This window comes from Bufo gargarizans, chromosome 2 (assembly GCF_014858855.1).
Source record: "Bufo gargarizans isolate SCDJY-AF-19 chromosome 2, ASM1485885v1, whole genome shotgun sequence".
Taxonomy (NCBI): domain Eukaryota; kingdom Metazoa; phylum Chordata; class Amphibia; order Anura; family Bufonidae; genus Bufo; species Bufo gargarizans.
The window spans coordinates 4,920,537-4,936,467 of record NC_058081.1 but is presented as its reverse complement, the minus strand read 5'-3'; the positions used below and the strand labels follow the sequence as shown (position 1 = coordinate 4,936,467).

The window sequence follows — 15,931 nt, the reverse complement described above, 5'->3', positions numbered from 1 at the left end:
AATTTACAGTAGCATTCCTGTTTGTGGTGCAGTGTCGTTTAAGGGCCCGGAGATCACGGGCATCCAGTATGGTTTTACCGCCTTGACCCTTACGCACAGAGATTGTTCCAGATTCTCTGAATCTTCGGATGATGTTATGCACAGTTGATGATGATAGATGCAAAGTCTTTGCAATTTTTCGCTGGGTAATACCTTTCTGATATTGCTCCACTATCTTTCTGCGCAACATTGTGGGAATTGGTGATCCTCTACCCATCTTGGCTTCTGAAAGACATTGCCACTCTGAGAAGCTCTTTTTATACCCAATCATGTTGCCAATTGACCTAATTAGTGTTAATTGGTCTTCCAGCTCTTCGTTATGCTCAAATTTACTTTTTCCAGCCTCTTATTGCTACTTGTCCCAACTTTTTTGGGATTTGTTGACACCGTGAAATTTTGAATCAACGTATTTTTCCTTTAAAATGATACATTTACTCGGATTAAACGTTTGATCTGTCATCTATGTTCTATTACAGATAACATACTGACATTTGCCATCTCCACATCATTGCATTCAGTTTTTATTCACGATTTGTTTAGTGTCCCAACTTTTTTGGAATCCGGTTTGTATCTGCTTCCAGCAAATATTGATTTAGGCCTGCGATACACCTGCTTCCACAAAATACTGATTATGGGGATTGATATACCTGCTTCCACCAAATACTGTTTGAGGCCTGCAATATACCTGCTTCCACCAATACTGCTCTTTTCTACGGACTTAGGCACAGGGTCATTTTTAAAATGACTGGCAGAGAAAGAGGCAGGCCATTCCGCAGGGGTGGTAGGGGTCGGGCAGGTGCACCAGGCCAAAGCCTAAGTGGGAATTTAGAATAGTGATGAGTGGGAGGTGCAATTTTCGATTTTGCGATATTTCGCGAATATTCGATTGAATATTCGATTGAATATTCGTATTATTTTTGTCGAAATCGAATATTCATCCTTTTTCTATTTATCGCGAATAATATGTAATTTAATCATTCGCTTATTGCGATTTTTTTCTTTTTTTTAACTGTATAAGACAACTTTCCTATTGGTTGGCTATGGCTATGGCTAATATGTGTATTTTACGAATATTCGCTATATTGCTACATATTCTTGCGTTAGAATATGACGAATATTCTAAAAAATGATGTTATAGCAATATAGCAAAAATTCGCAAAATACACATATAGACTGCAATTTAGCTATAATTTTTTTATAGTCGAATTTTTTTGGTCTCTTCTGAACTTCAGATTTTGAAAAAATTAACACTATTAAAAAAAATAACTTATATTAGCTAAATTTGCAGTCTATATGTGTAGTTTTTTGCTATATTGCTATATATTCTTGTCTTAGAATATGACAAATTCGTTATTTAGAATATTCGTCTTTCTTTTTCAGTGTGTACTGTTATTCCACTTTAGCATACTCCTCCTCGACAAGCGTACCCGTCACCATGGGAACGCCTGTGGGTTAGAATATACCATCGGATCTGAGTTTTTTACGATCTCAGAGAAAACTCGAATCCGATGGTATTTTCTTACCCACAGGCGTTCCCATGGTGATGGGGACGCTTGTTGGGGAGGAGTATGCGAACAACTGTGCAGACTGGGAAAAAAATTATATTCTAATAAACTAATATTTTCATTATATTGCCATATATTCTTTTTTTAGAATATTTGTCATTTTTTTTTCATATGAAAACATGATTCCTTCCTGCTTAGGTTGCTTGTGGGCCAATAACTCATTGAGGAATCATGTTTTCAGATGTAAAAACATGACAAATATTCGATATAGCGAATATATAGCACTATATTCAAAATAATCGCAAATTAGCGAAGTTGCGATATTCGCGATTAATATTCGCTATTCGAATATTCGCGCTCAACACTAATTTAGAAAAGGTGCATGCGATTCCATCAAAGTACGTACCAGAGTTGGTTGAGTGGCTCACTCAGCCTTCTGCTTCTGCACCCTCCTGATCCTCTTTATCTGCACTCTCCTTACTCTCTGCCGTGTGAACCCCCAAAGACACCACTACCACGATAGCCCCTCCACTCGAGTCAAAGGAATTATTTTCCCATCCATTCCCAGACCTTACCGATGCACAGCCATTCTTTGTATCAGATGAGGAATAAGAGGGAGCAACAGCTGCCACCCAGCGGTCTGAAGATAGTACCCAGATTAGCGGAGGGTGGTCACTGCTGTTGCTGCCTACTCCGAGATCTCTAATGTCAGTGGTGCTGAAGGTGACAATGATAACGTGTTGATGGATGTCATGTGGGTGCCCACAAGAGAGGAAGAGGAGGGGAAGTCAAAGGGAGAGACGGAGGAGAAGCTGGCAGAACTTACAGTGCACAGGAGGCAAAAAGCAGACTGCAAATGTATCTGCAGCGAGACATCCACCATGCACGGTCAAATATTGCGCTCCCATGACAACGGAAAATGGCTCCGCAGTGTGGGCTTTTTTTAACGTGTCAGCTGCTGACAATAGTGTTGCAATCTGCAGCCTGTGCTGTCAACGCATAAGTCGCAGTAAGCCCAATACTCACATAGGGATGACCACCTTAAAAATGCGCCTGGCCTCCCATCACCGAGCCCAGTGGGAGCAACGCTGTCAAAACCCACAAAGCCACACTCCCGGCACTCCACGTCCTGCCTATTCTCCTTCTCCTCCCATTTTTCCTCCACTCCATCTTCCACTGTGAGTCGTTGCGTTCGTCTGGCAGAAGGCAGGCTTCTGTGGGCCAAAGGCTTGAGCGTAAAAAATGGATGACGCCGGATAATCCTCTTGCCTCACGGCTGAACGTTGTTTTTTTTCAGAACTGCTAGCCTGCCAACTACTGCCATATAAATTGGTGGACTCGGAGGCATTTCAGAAAATTTGTGGCCATTGGCACACCGCATTGAAAAGTCCCCAGAAAGAAATATTTCTCCCAGAAGGGCATCCCAGATCTATATGGCCACGTTCAGCGGCAATTGAATATATCTCTGGCACACAGTGTCGATGCCAAGATACATCTGACCACAGACACGTGGTCTAGCAAACACGAGCAGGGAAGGTACATAACTTTTACTGCCCACTGGGTGAACCTTCTGACAGCCGTCAAGCATGTAACCCGTGGCACACATGTGGATTTGGTGTTACCGCCACGGATTGCATGCAGGCCGGCATCTTCTTCTCCTCCTCCTACTCAATCCTCCGTCTCCTCCTTGGTTGACTCCTCCTTTTCGACTGCTACTGCCTCTTCCACTGCACCCCCCAAGCTCCCCATAACCTATTCGACGTAGCAGGCGAGATGTTGCCAACTTGCCATGCTGTGCTGCGGTTGTTGTGCTTTGAAGCCAAGAGCCACACAGGTCCTGCACTGCTTTCAGCTCTGCGGTCACAGGCCAAACAGTGGCTAACCCCTCTTAATTTGACATTTGGTAAAGTGGTGTGCAAAAACGGTGCCAATCTGCTGAACGCGCTGAAACAGGGCAAAATGACACACGTGCCGTGCATGGCACACGTCCTGAACTTAGTCGTGCAGTGATTTGTTGCCAAATACCCCAGGGTTCAGGATATCTTGCGGCAGGCCAGGAAAATCTCTGGCCATTTTACAAGATCTTACATGGCCATGGCTAGCCTTGCTGACATTCAGCGGCGACACCACCTGCCCGTCAGACGTCTGATTTGTGACAGCCCGAAGTGCTGGAATTCCACCTTGTATATGCTTTAGAGGTGTCACGTCCTGCCCTGTGGGTGTTTTGAGGAGATCTGTCAGAATTGCTGCACGTGACTCGATCTGACAGTTTGTTTTGTTGTGGGTTTGAGCAGAATCCCACCTCCTCCCAGGTGTTGTTCTTTAGGTAATTGGTGAGGCTATTTATTCCTCCCTCTCCCTATAACATTTGCGGGCTATAGTTCTGCCTTGTGTGAGCTCTGGAAGTTTGGTGGATCGTCCTCTCCAACATATCTCTAGATAAGTCATTTTCCCTTTTTCCTTCTGTGTCTGTTTTGACTAGGCCTCTAGGGAGACGCTAGCTTCTTTGGTTGTGAAAGGAGCTGGGTGTCTCTTTCCCTCTTCCCTACAGCTGAGGGTTTGGTTCAGTGTGTTTTAGCCTTAGGTACGTGGGCATGTGCATATCTACCATCGAGATATGCATATGGGCATAACAGCTTAGGGAAACTGTTTTAGGGATTGCTAGGAGGTGATCCCTTTGTTCCCTTGCATTTGGGGCCTAGTCAGTTGTTTAGTTTGCTTTGCTGTCTTCTGTTTCCTTACGTTATCTTACCTACTGTGACAATAGGCTTCTCCAGCAGAAAAGTGCCGTTAACGACTACCTGTACAAACTCTGTAGCAGGACAGGTCCTGGGGAGCTTGGTTTCTTTTTACTGTGCCAGTGGCTGCTTATGCGTGACACATGCAGACTTCTGCAGCCATTTTAGATCAGATTTTGAGTGCATTTCGTCATGTCATTGATTAAGCCATCGAGGAGCAGGAGCTGGAAGATGAGGAACTCGCAATGCTGAATGAATTCCCAGGGGGGCTACTCCATCTGAGAAAAGTTAACAGGAGTCTGAAGAGGAGTCAGAGGAGGATGGTGGCTGGGAAAGAGGAGGAGGAGGAAGAGGAGGAGCAAGAAGAGCAGGCTTTGAGGGGGACTTTAAACTTTTCGGGGATCCCTAGTGTTGTCCGTGGCTGGGGGAGAAGACCAAGGACAACATTTTCCTGGGCGATGAGCTGGACCCAGGGCACTCCACTGCTTCTAATTTAGTGCAAATAGGGGCCTTTATGCTCCAGTGTTTGAATATGGACCCCTGTATAAAAAGCATAAAGGGAAAGGACCAGTACAGGGTGGCAACGTACTTAGACCCCTGGTACAAACACAAAATGGTGGACGTGTTACCACCATCACTAAGGGCTGTCAGAATGCAGCATTTCCAGGCCTTGCTGCGAGAGATGCTGCATTCTGCTGTTGCGGGCTCTGGAAGAGGAATTTCCACCCACAGAAAAACAGGTGTGGGTACCAATCATACCACGCCTGCAAGGATGCTGAATCTCTCCTTGGGTACTAGCTTCAATCTGGTGCTTCAGGCACCAGCAGTTGAAGCATATGTTACGGCCGTAAAAGCCGACATAGAGGCCATGAAATCGACATATTTGAAGAGTCAGTTCAAGCATCCGAATATAACCACAGAGGAGGCTAATGCACTAGTGGAGTTGAAGGGTGACGGCAGCCTCACGGTGATACCCGCTGACAAGGGTGGGGCTATCGTCATCCTTGATACTGATAAATATGTTGCTGAGATCTTGAGGCAGTTGGGGGACATTAATATCTATACATTGATTGACACTGATCCCAAGTTTCAGATTGCAGATATGATCAGAGATACATTGATGGAAGCGGTTGTGGCTTGGATTATTGACTCAGAGCTTAAGGACTATTTTACAGTTGCACATCCGGTCACTCCGGTTATATATATATTACCAAAGATTCATAAAGCTTTAATTGATCCACCTGGTCGTCCCATAGTGTCCGGCTCTGACTCCATTTTCAGCCACATTGCTATTTTTCTGGATAAGTTACTACGCAATTTTGCCATTGGAGCAGACTATCTTGGATACATCTGATTTTTAAATAAACTGCATTCCATCAATGTATCGCATTTGGATAATGTTATTCTGGCATTGTTTGATTTTGTTTCGCTCTACACATCTATAAATTATAGTAAAGGGCTGAAAGCGGTGTCATATATGTTACAACATTCTTCATTTACTGAACAGGCATGCCAGTTTATTTTAGCATTGTTAGAAATAACATTGCGATACAACTATTTTTTTGTTTCAAAATCAGTAATACATACAGCGTCAAGGTGTGGGGATGTGGTCCAATTTGGCCCCAACCTACGCTAACATCTACATGGTAACCTATGAGGAAGATGTCATCTACGTTTCCCACCACTACAGCCATGTACTGGCGTGGTGGCGTTATGTGGATGACATCTTCCTCATATTGACAGGTTCTCTACCGCAATTACTCGAGTTCCAGGATTTCTTGAATAGTGTTGATGATACTTTACAGTTTACACTTGTGCACTCCCATAAAGATATACAGTTTCTGGATCCCAAGGTTATTTTATCTGACGGTAAATTAGATGCAGAAGTATTCACTAAACCAACTGATAAAAACTCTCTTCTAGAATACAATAGTAGCCATCTGAGATCTATGATCAAAATGTTGCCATATTTACAATTTGTTAGGGCGCAGCGGATTACCTCAGATCCAGTGGTGCTTGATAACACCTTGAATGTAATGGTGGGCAAATTTCTGGATCGAGATTATTCTTCTAAACTTTTAAAGAAACAAAGGGACAGAATTTATGACAGAGATAACACAATACTTTCCAAAAAACAGATTTGTGCCAACACTAGGAGAATTCCGTTAATTTCTACATATACGGAACACAATATGGATATTTCCAAAATTATTAAAAAAACATTGGAATATATTAAAGGGTTGTCACAAATCTGTTATTGAGTTTCAGTCACTACCAATGATGTCATATCGTAGAACAAAAAGTTTGCGTGATCAACTTGTAAGAGCTGATGTTGGCTCAAGTAGAATGATGAAACAAACTACACTAACCTCGGCGGGACTTGGTTGTTTTCCATGTCTTGGGTGTGTAAATTGTCGCTACATAGTAAAAGGTAAAAGTTTCCTGCACCCCCACACAAGTGAACAATATACAATAGGGTTCCACCTAACTTGTAATTCGAGTTATGTTGTATGTGTCCTTGCCTGCCCATGTAAACTATTGTACGTGGGGGAGACCTCCACAGACTTAAAAACACGCCTCAATAACCACAGATTATCTATTAGAAAGAGGCGCTCTCACTTGCAGGTCTCAAACCACTTTCTTGAAAAGAAACACGTAGAAAGGGACCTCAATTGTTATATAATTGATCATGTATCTATGCCAAGACGAGGAGGTAATAGATCCACTCTGTTGAAGAAAAAAGAACTAGAGTGGATCTATATACTTAACTCACTTAAACCAAGTGGTCTCAATGTAGAATACAATATAGGATTGGTTAGATAGGATTGTGGCTTGCCCTTGTTTCTTCCATACTCCGGTCCGACCACTGACGTTATTCTGTGTTAGGCAGTTAGTATTTGGACCATTATTGTTTCTTATTACCCATATATTAACATTTTTTCTTCTTCCTTTTTTCTTCAGATATGCCGATGATGATGGACATGATGATATTGGAAATTACACTGGTCTGATGTCCCTGTGACCTCCTTATATATAAGATAGACATATATTGTACTAGGTTGTATGCTCCCGGATTATGTAGACATGACAAGAATGGATCTGAGTGGCACATCTCTCTTTGATATGATCTTTGATATGATGCATGATATGGAGGAGATCCCTCCTGGGCCCCGTAATGACACACTGTGATAACTGTAATGGACGCGGCATGTATATGCAAGTATTCATGCGACTTTCCTGGTGGTATGCAGCAAATTGTTCGCTTAACGGTGAACATTTGTTGATTCGACATTGTATAGCCCAAGTGAATGCTAATATAAATGAAAGTGGTCTTTTGCTCGAGATCTGGACTTATGCGATAATCCAGTCAATGTACTGCGATTTGTGTTGTCATTTGACCTCGTTGAAGATGGCGGCTTGATGTTTGGGATTGATCTGCGCATACTCGATTAGATCCTCCTTCGTCACACTGATGTATCGGTTGTACGCAAGCCGGGGCATGCGCAGTAAGTTTGAGTGCACGCCAAAGCCAACATTGCCACAGGTGCGGGATCGCGGTACATCGGGTCAGTGTTTTCCTGCTTATCATGTTATTCTTCATCTACATCACTGTTTAATGCACACGTCACTTTTTAACTATTTCAGCACTTTACTTATGCTCTGGAAGCTATTTAAATGAATGAATTTTACACATGTACACGTACGTCAGATGTCATTTCACTGATCATGTTTGTAATAGTTGGAATATGTTTATTCACACTATCATGTAAGTTTTGAGATCAAGATATGTTTTTAATCTTTGTATTTAGATGTTAAGGAGTTAATGCACTAATTATGTATTGGTCATGTGATATGACGCAATCAGCTGAGGGTGTACAGTACAGACCAAAAGTTTGGACACACCTTCTCATTCAAAGAGTTTTCTTTATTTTCATGACTATGAAAATTGTAGATTCACACTGAAGGCATCAAAACTATGAATTAACACATGTGGAATTATATACATAACAAAAAGTGTGAAACAACTGAAAATATGTCATATTCTAGGTTCTTCAAAGTAGCCACCTTTTGCTTTGATTACTGCTTTGCACACTCTTGGCATTCTCTTGATGAGCTTCAAGAGGTAGTCACCTAAAATGGTCTTCACTTCACAGGTGTGCCCTGTCAGGTTTAATAAGTGGGATTTCTTGCCTTATAAATGGGGTTGGGACCATCAGTTGTGTTGTGGAGAAGTCAGGTGGATACACAGCTGATAGTCCTACTGAATAGACTGTTAGAATTTGTATTATGGCAAGAAAAAATCAGCTAAGTAAAGAAAAACGAGTGGCCATCATTACTTTAAGAAATGAAGGTCAGTCAGTCCGAAAAATTGGGAAAACTTTGAAAGTGTCCCCAAGTGCAGTCACAAAAACCATCAAGCGCTACAAAGAAACTGGCTCACATGCGGACCACCCCAGGAAAGGAAGACCAAGAGTCACCTCTGCTGCGGAGGATAAGTTCATCCGAATCACCAGCCTCAGAAATCGCAGGTTAACAGCAGCTCAGATTAGAGACCAGGTCAATGCCACACAGAGTTCTAGCAGCAGACACATCTCTAGAACAACTGTTAAGAGGAGACTGTGTGAATCAGGCCTTCATGGTAGAATATCTGCTAGGAAACCACTGCTAAGGACAGGCAACAAGCAGAAGAGACTTGTTTGGGCTAAAGAACACAAGGAATTGACATTAGACCAGTGGAAATCTGTGCTTTGGTCTGATGAGTCCAAATTTGAGATCTTTGGTTCCAACCACCGTGTCTTTGTGCGACGCAGAAAAGGTGAACGGATGGACTCTACATGCCTGGTTCCCACTGTGAAGCATGGAGGAGGCGGTGTGATGGTGTGGGGGTGCTTTGCTGGTGACACTGTTGGGGATTTATTCAAAATTGAAGGCATACTGAACCAGCATGGCTACCACAGCATCTTGCAGCGGCATGCTATTCCATCCGGTTTGCGTTTAGTTGGACCATCATTTATTTTTCAACAGGACAATGACCCCAAACACACCTCCAGGCTGTGTAAGGGCTATTTGACCATGAAGGAGAGTGATGGGGTGCTGTGCCAGATGACCTGGCCTCCACAGTCACCGGACCTGAACCCAATCGAGATGGTTTGGGGTGAGCTGGGCAGCAGAGTGAAGGCAAAAGGGCCAACAAGTGCTAAGCATCTCTGGGAACTCCTTCAAGACTGTTGGAAGACCATTTCAGGTGACTACCTCTTGAAGCTCATCAAGAGAATGCCAAGAGTGTGCAAAGCAGTAATCAAAGCAAAAGGTGGCTACTTTGAAGAACCTAGAATATGACATATTTTCAGTTGTTTCACACTTTTTTGTTATGTATATAATTCCACATGTGTTAATTCATAGTTTTGATGCCTTCAGTGTGAATCTACAGTTTTCATAGTCATGAAAATAAAGAAAATTCTTTGAATGAGAAGGTGTGTCCAAACTTTTGGTCTGTACTGTATATATATATATATTGTTAACTGTGTCCTGTTACTTTGCTTGAGAAAGGCTCTGATATAGAGCCGAAACGTCGCCATTGCCACTGAGGTGAATAAAGTATTATTATTTTTTTTTGGAGTGCTGCCTTTTTCCTACATGTATATATATATATATATATATATATATATATATATTGTATTAAGCACATGGTACCCAGCCCCTCACCTCGTCAAAGATTTTCCTTATCAAATTCCCTAAAATGTAGATAATTATATTTCTCTATCACTCTCTATAGTGTCCCTATCACACTACACTGTAGCTTCTGTCTATAATTGTTTTTTTGTAAGACACTGCCAGACACCCTCCTTTTAGGTCAGAAGCTGAACACACCATGGTGTGTCTTCTCAGTCAGTATACAGATCTCCCTTCCTACTGCCCTCTGATTGGCTAATGTGGTCCTCCATTTTTTTCCCCTCCCTTGTGATAGCACCGGGCATATTTTTGGGGATTTATTTGACAGACACATTTTTGTAAACTTTGTAACAAATCTTATTTGTTTAGAATCAAATTGTTAATCTCTAATATGTACCTGTAAGTGGTCCAACAGTGATGTGCTACTTAGAGATAGGTCACTACTGAACCCAGATATTGACCTTTCTATGTGGAGGTTGACAGTAAAGAATTGGAAGTTCAGTGAAGACACCCGGGGAGCCACAGAGCCAGAACAGAGTGGCACTGAGCAGGCACTTTCTCCATATACTATTTTGTGAGGTATGACCATATTATAATTTAAAATGTTATTACATTTTCTGTAATTTTGAATGAAAAAGTAAAGGCAAAATATATTAACAAAAATTTACCACTATCATAATGTACAATTTCATTGTCAAAAAACTCACCTGTCCGGGCTACAGCGGAGTGATCCCCAGCTTCGGCGAGGCCATGCTGGGTAGTTAGGGGGATTTAAAAAAAAAAACAGAAAACCCTTTTAATGATTGTGAAATAAGTAAGGTTTTTTTTTTTTTTCCACCACACAATTTTTAACTAGGCCCAGATTAATAAAACTATTACAGCAAAAGGAGGGTGCACTTTCTTTTTACCATGATTTACTGTATACAATATATATATATATAAATATTTTAAAATTTAATTTTTAGATTCATCTTTTCAAAACTATGAAGTCAAATGTTAAAGATGTGAGTGTTCCCACCAGAGACCATTAGTGAAATCTCCCCAGCGTTCCTTCGCCAGTGTTTTGTAGTGTTTCATCTATAAAAGGAGCAGCTAGTAATGATCTTATGTCTTGTTTGTATCTCAGACAAGAAGACATTATTTTGCTCTTTTACACACAAAATCATCCAGATCCTTCATTTCCCTAAACAAGTGAAGCTTCATACCGCGCTTCTGTCAGACACGAAGAGAAGAATTTTGCAGAGATTATATTTCAAAGGAAAGAACAGATACCGGAATTTTATTTACATTATGTGAACGCATTATCTTCTGTAATGTATATTGATGTATATAATATTTTATTACATTGATTTTATATTTTTGGGAGGGATTTTTACCTTTTCAAAATTATTTTTAAAAGACAGCTTTAGTTTCCGACTGAAGGAAAGATAATTCAAGTCGGGTGCATTATTCAGAGAATGTCCTTGTAACTTCTACACGAGTTTTAGAATCACATTGATATCCAACAACCATAATACAATACGGGATAGTGAGCCTCATCAGCCTCAAGTGTGATTACAAGGGAGAAGCCCTATAATTGTGACCTGAAACATTTATGAAATTTTCTTTATCATATTAATATTTTTTGGGGTGGGGGGAAATCTCTCTGAAAATGCCACACAACAATTCCAGCATAGTGACAGAGATTCTGCTCTTGGGATTTCAGAATTTAAAAAAATTTAGGATCTGCTTCTTTCTCCTGCTTCTGATCATCTTCTGTGTGACTGTATGTGGAAACCTCCTCATCATTCTGGTGGTGTCCTCCAGCAGATCTCTCCACTCTCCCATGTACTTCTTCCTCACACAGCTCTCCTTCACAGATATTCTCCTCACCACCACCATCGTTCCCAACATGCTCCACATTGTGTTGTATGAAGGAAGTTTTGTGCCTTTTGTCGGATGTTTAACTCAATTTTATTTTTTTTCAGCCTCAGAATCATTGGAATGTCTTCTCCTGAGCGTAATGTCCTATGACCGGTATCAGGCCATCTGCAACCCTCTACATTACACCTCCGTCATGGACCTCACATTTTGTGTAAAAGCCGTTCTCTTGTGTTGGGTAATAATGCTTGCAGTTACACTGACTCTTTCGATAACCATGAGTCAATTGCAGTTCTGTGGACCAAACGTCATTGACCATTTCTTTTGTGATTTAGATCCTTTACTTGAACTTTCCTGCTCAGACACTTTTTTTCTGAAACTAGAAGACATGATATTGGCTGTACCATATGTACTTTCTCCATTTATTGTGATTCTGGTCTCATATATTTATATAATTGTCACCGTATTGAAGATTCCATCTGTGACCGGGAGGCAGAAGACTTTCTCCACCTGCAGCTCTCACCTGGCCGTGGTGTCTTTATATTATGGATCCATAATTTGCATCTATCTATTTCCAAATAAGGGAAATGTAAAGAAAATTCTCTCCCTGTTCTACACTGTAGTGACTCCGCTCCTCAATCCTATGATCTACAGTCTGAATAATAGAGATATTAAGAAGGCCTTTAAGAATCTCAGGAACAAAAAAAGCTGTCTACCTTTTAAATGAGTTCTTGCATTAGTCTTTCTACCTTTAGTTCATATGCGCTCCTGCATATGATATATATATTTTTTTTAATACCTTGATTCTGTTCACAACATTGTGCTTCCATTGGGCACTTTAGGTGGACAGAGTTTTGGCCATATGCATTGGCTGGATTGCATAAACTATCAAGGGCAACTAACGTTCTAAAAATTAAGGTGGGAACTGTGGTTGCGATTAGAGATGAGCGAATTTCTGGAAAACTCAATTCGGCTGCTTCGCCAAATTTTACAAAAAAATTTGCTTTGTGACGAATAACTTCGCCACAAAGCACTTTTATTTTGTAAGTAGCGGGTGCAATGACAGGGAGCTGCCATAGCGCCACCCCCGTCATTGTACCCCTCAGATGCCGCGTTCATACATCATTAAGTGTAAAATTAAGAATACATTTTTTTTTAAATCAAACTTACCACCTCCATTTGCTCGAGGCGGGCTGGCCGCCACCATCTTGCTTGAAGAACACGGCAAAATCCTATGCGGTGCGAGATTATGTCATCACGCCAGCCTGCATGATGATGAGATCTCTCGCTGCACTGGATTTCGGCCGAGATCTTCAAGCAAGATGGAGGCTGGTGGCCGATCGCGAGCAAATGGAAGAGGTAAGTTTGAATTTTTAGTTTTTTATACTATTACAGGTAAATCGATTCGCTGACACGAAGCACAAGGAAATTCGAGTTCTAGGTGAATTTAATTTATCCTGAAATTCGGATCGAATTACACTTCGTGTGATTTGATTCGCTCATCTGTGGTTGGGATATATGCAGGGACAAATACTGTATATAGACACTTCTATAATTACCAACACCTTTTTTCTTTGTTCAGCGTTGGGTATTAAACTAGTTTTGACTTTAGGTGGACATCCATTTGTCAAATTCAACATGTTTCAATTTATGTGGTAATAACTTTGGAATGCTATCAATTATGAAAACAAGAATTTTGATTTAAAAAAAATTCATGACTGTAATGCCTATAGGTAGAGACAGACATAGACAGTGAGCCCTGACCTAGAACCCAGCCTGCTTTTTCTACCTACTTCAATACAAGCCCTAGGTAGCAAGACCGTAACTGGTCAGCAGCTCCTGCGCTACCTATGTTCAGAGACAGACAAACACCAAGAGACAAAACAGCACAAAAACAGGGTCGTATGTAAATGTGTCAGAACCAGACAGCCTAAGAAGTACCAAACAAGAGATAGAGAGCAGTCACAAGTAGTGTTGATCGACCACCAAAGTGCTCTGGTGCTCTGGCCAAACACATCGGTATGCTCGTGTGTTCTACCAAGCACAATGGAAGTCAATGGGAGAACCCCAGCCACCCCTTGCTTGGAAGAGAAGAGAAGAAGAAATTGATGGAAACCCCATCAAAATGGTTTGGAAACAGCATTAAGAGGATAGCTGGATGTATCTTAGACTCATATTATCTGTGACATACAATAAAAAAAAACACACAAAGGCTATATGCCAAAAGCCAGGTATTTGCAAGCCATCAATCTATCCATGAGGCAGATGACATGCTTAGTCAGCATACCTTACAATGGCAGCCTCATGCACTGTGAGACATTCCAAACCAGCTTTCATCTGACTGAGAGCCAGTAAGCCTGAAAGTTACTTCAGATCTGTTGGATGGCTTGGGTGGACCTGTGCACCTAGATCAATATCATTAGGGAGACAAAAAGTTTTCTGATTGATCTAACATAATAATCAATGACCTTTCTATACAGTTTTGTCATGTAAAAACTCATTTGCATAAACATGGGCATATGGGAAAGACAAGCAAATGAGCAGAAAAAACATTTGCATGGAAAATTAGCAATCTACACTACTCATGAACAGCACCATCTATTGGTTTCATAGTCTTATGACAAGAGTAATAGTATTGTAATAAGACTATGAAACCAATAGATGGCGCTGTTCATGAGTCATGTGCAGCGCCATCTATTGGTTTCATAGTCTTATGACTAGTGTTGAGCGTGAATATTCGAATAGCAAAATTTTATCTTGAATATCGCAACTTTGAGAATTTGCAAATATTTCGAATATAGTGCTATATATTCGTTATAGTGAATATTCTTTTTTCCCCCATCTGAACACATGATTCTTCCCTGCTTCTTGCTTGTGGGCCAATGAGTCATTGGCCCACAAGCAACTTAAGCAGGGAGGAATCATGACTTTAGATGGAAAAAATGCTGAATATTCTAAAAAACGAATATATAGCACTATTTCAAATATATTTGTTTTTTAGAATATTCATCATTTTTTCCATCTAAAGTCATGATTCCTCCCTGCTTAAGTTGCTTGTGGGCCAATGACTCATTGGCCCACAAGCAAGAAGCAGGGAGGTATCATGTGTTTAGATGGGAAAAAATTACTAATACTAGCTATAATGAATATATAGCACTATATTCAAAATATTCACAAATTCTCAAAGTTGCTATATTCAAGATAAAAATTTGCTATTTGAATATTCGCGCTCAACACTAGTCATAAGACAATAAAACCAATAGATGGCGCTGCGTGGTTGTCTATTGTATGTCATAGATAATAGGAGTACAAGATGCATCCAGCCATCCTCTTCCAAACCATTTTGATTGGGTTTCCATAAATTTCTAACATTTTTTTTTTGTGAACCAGACACCATCTCTTCTTCAAAGCAGGGGGTACCTGGTTTGATGCACGGGTCTCGCATTGACTTTCATTGTGTTAAATTTTACTCGAGCACCCGCAGTATTCGGCCAAGCACTTGGATGTGCTGAGCATAGCGATGCTCGAGCCAAACAGCAGTTCAGCCATCATGCTCGCTCAACACTAGTCCGAAGACATGCCGGGGTCATAGAACTGAGCAATCCAATAAGCACAGAAACCAGGAACACTATCACTAGCACTGGTTTATGGCTTCATTAGTCAGAACACTAGCACATAAGAATAGAACAACTGAGTAATCAGCCCACTGTTAATCTCCTCCAGCAAATTCCCACTGCAGGGAGAAATAGAGCATTCCATCCTGTTACTAAGGATGCTGTTGCATCACCAGGGGACGTGACTCAGCAGTGTGTATCTCCTAGAGTGGACTTGCCGAAGCTGGAGATCGCTCCACTGGATGGTTGATTTTGTGACACTGACATTGTACATTATGATAGTGGTACATTTTTGTTAAAATATTTTGCCTTTATTTTTCAAAACATCCAGAAATTAAATAAAATATCATATGGTCATACCTCTCAAAATAGTATAACTAGAAAGTGCCTAGTATGCAACTCTTGGCTTCTAGACAATATACTAGCGTTGTCTGGGGGGTACTCTTTCTCAGTTCAGAGAGTGCCTTGTATGCGTAGTATATGTGCAAAGTATTGTAGGCCA

General features: G+C 41.1%; 1 protein-coding gene across 1 annotated transcript; it reads left to right on the top strand.

Annotated features, from left to right (window-relative positions):
- Positions 1-11,606: 11,606 nt before the first annotated feature.
- On the top strand, positions 11,607-12,542 carry LOC122929205 (olfactory receptor 11L1-like). Its single transcript, XM_044282711.1, has one exon. The coding sequence runs from the start codon at positions 11,607-11,609 to the stop codon at positions 12,540-12,542; it is 936 nt and encodes a 311-aa protein (XP_044138646.1).
- The last annotated feature ends 3,389 nt before the right edge of the window (positions 12,543-15,931 follow it).

What these genes read in the sequence shown, in the direction of transcription:
- LOC122929205 (XM_044282711.1), top strand. Translation starts at nt 11,607, where the DNA reads ATGCCACACAACAATTCCAGCATAGTGACAGAGATTCTGCTCTTGGGA.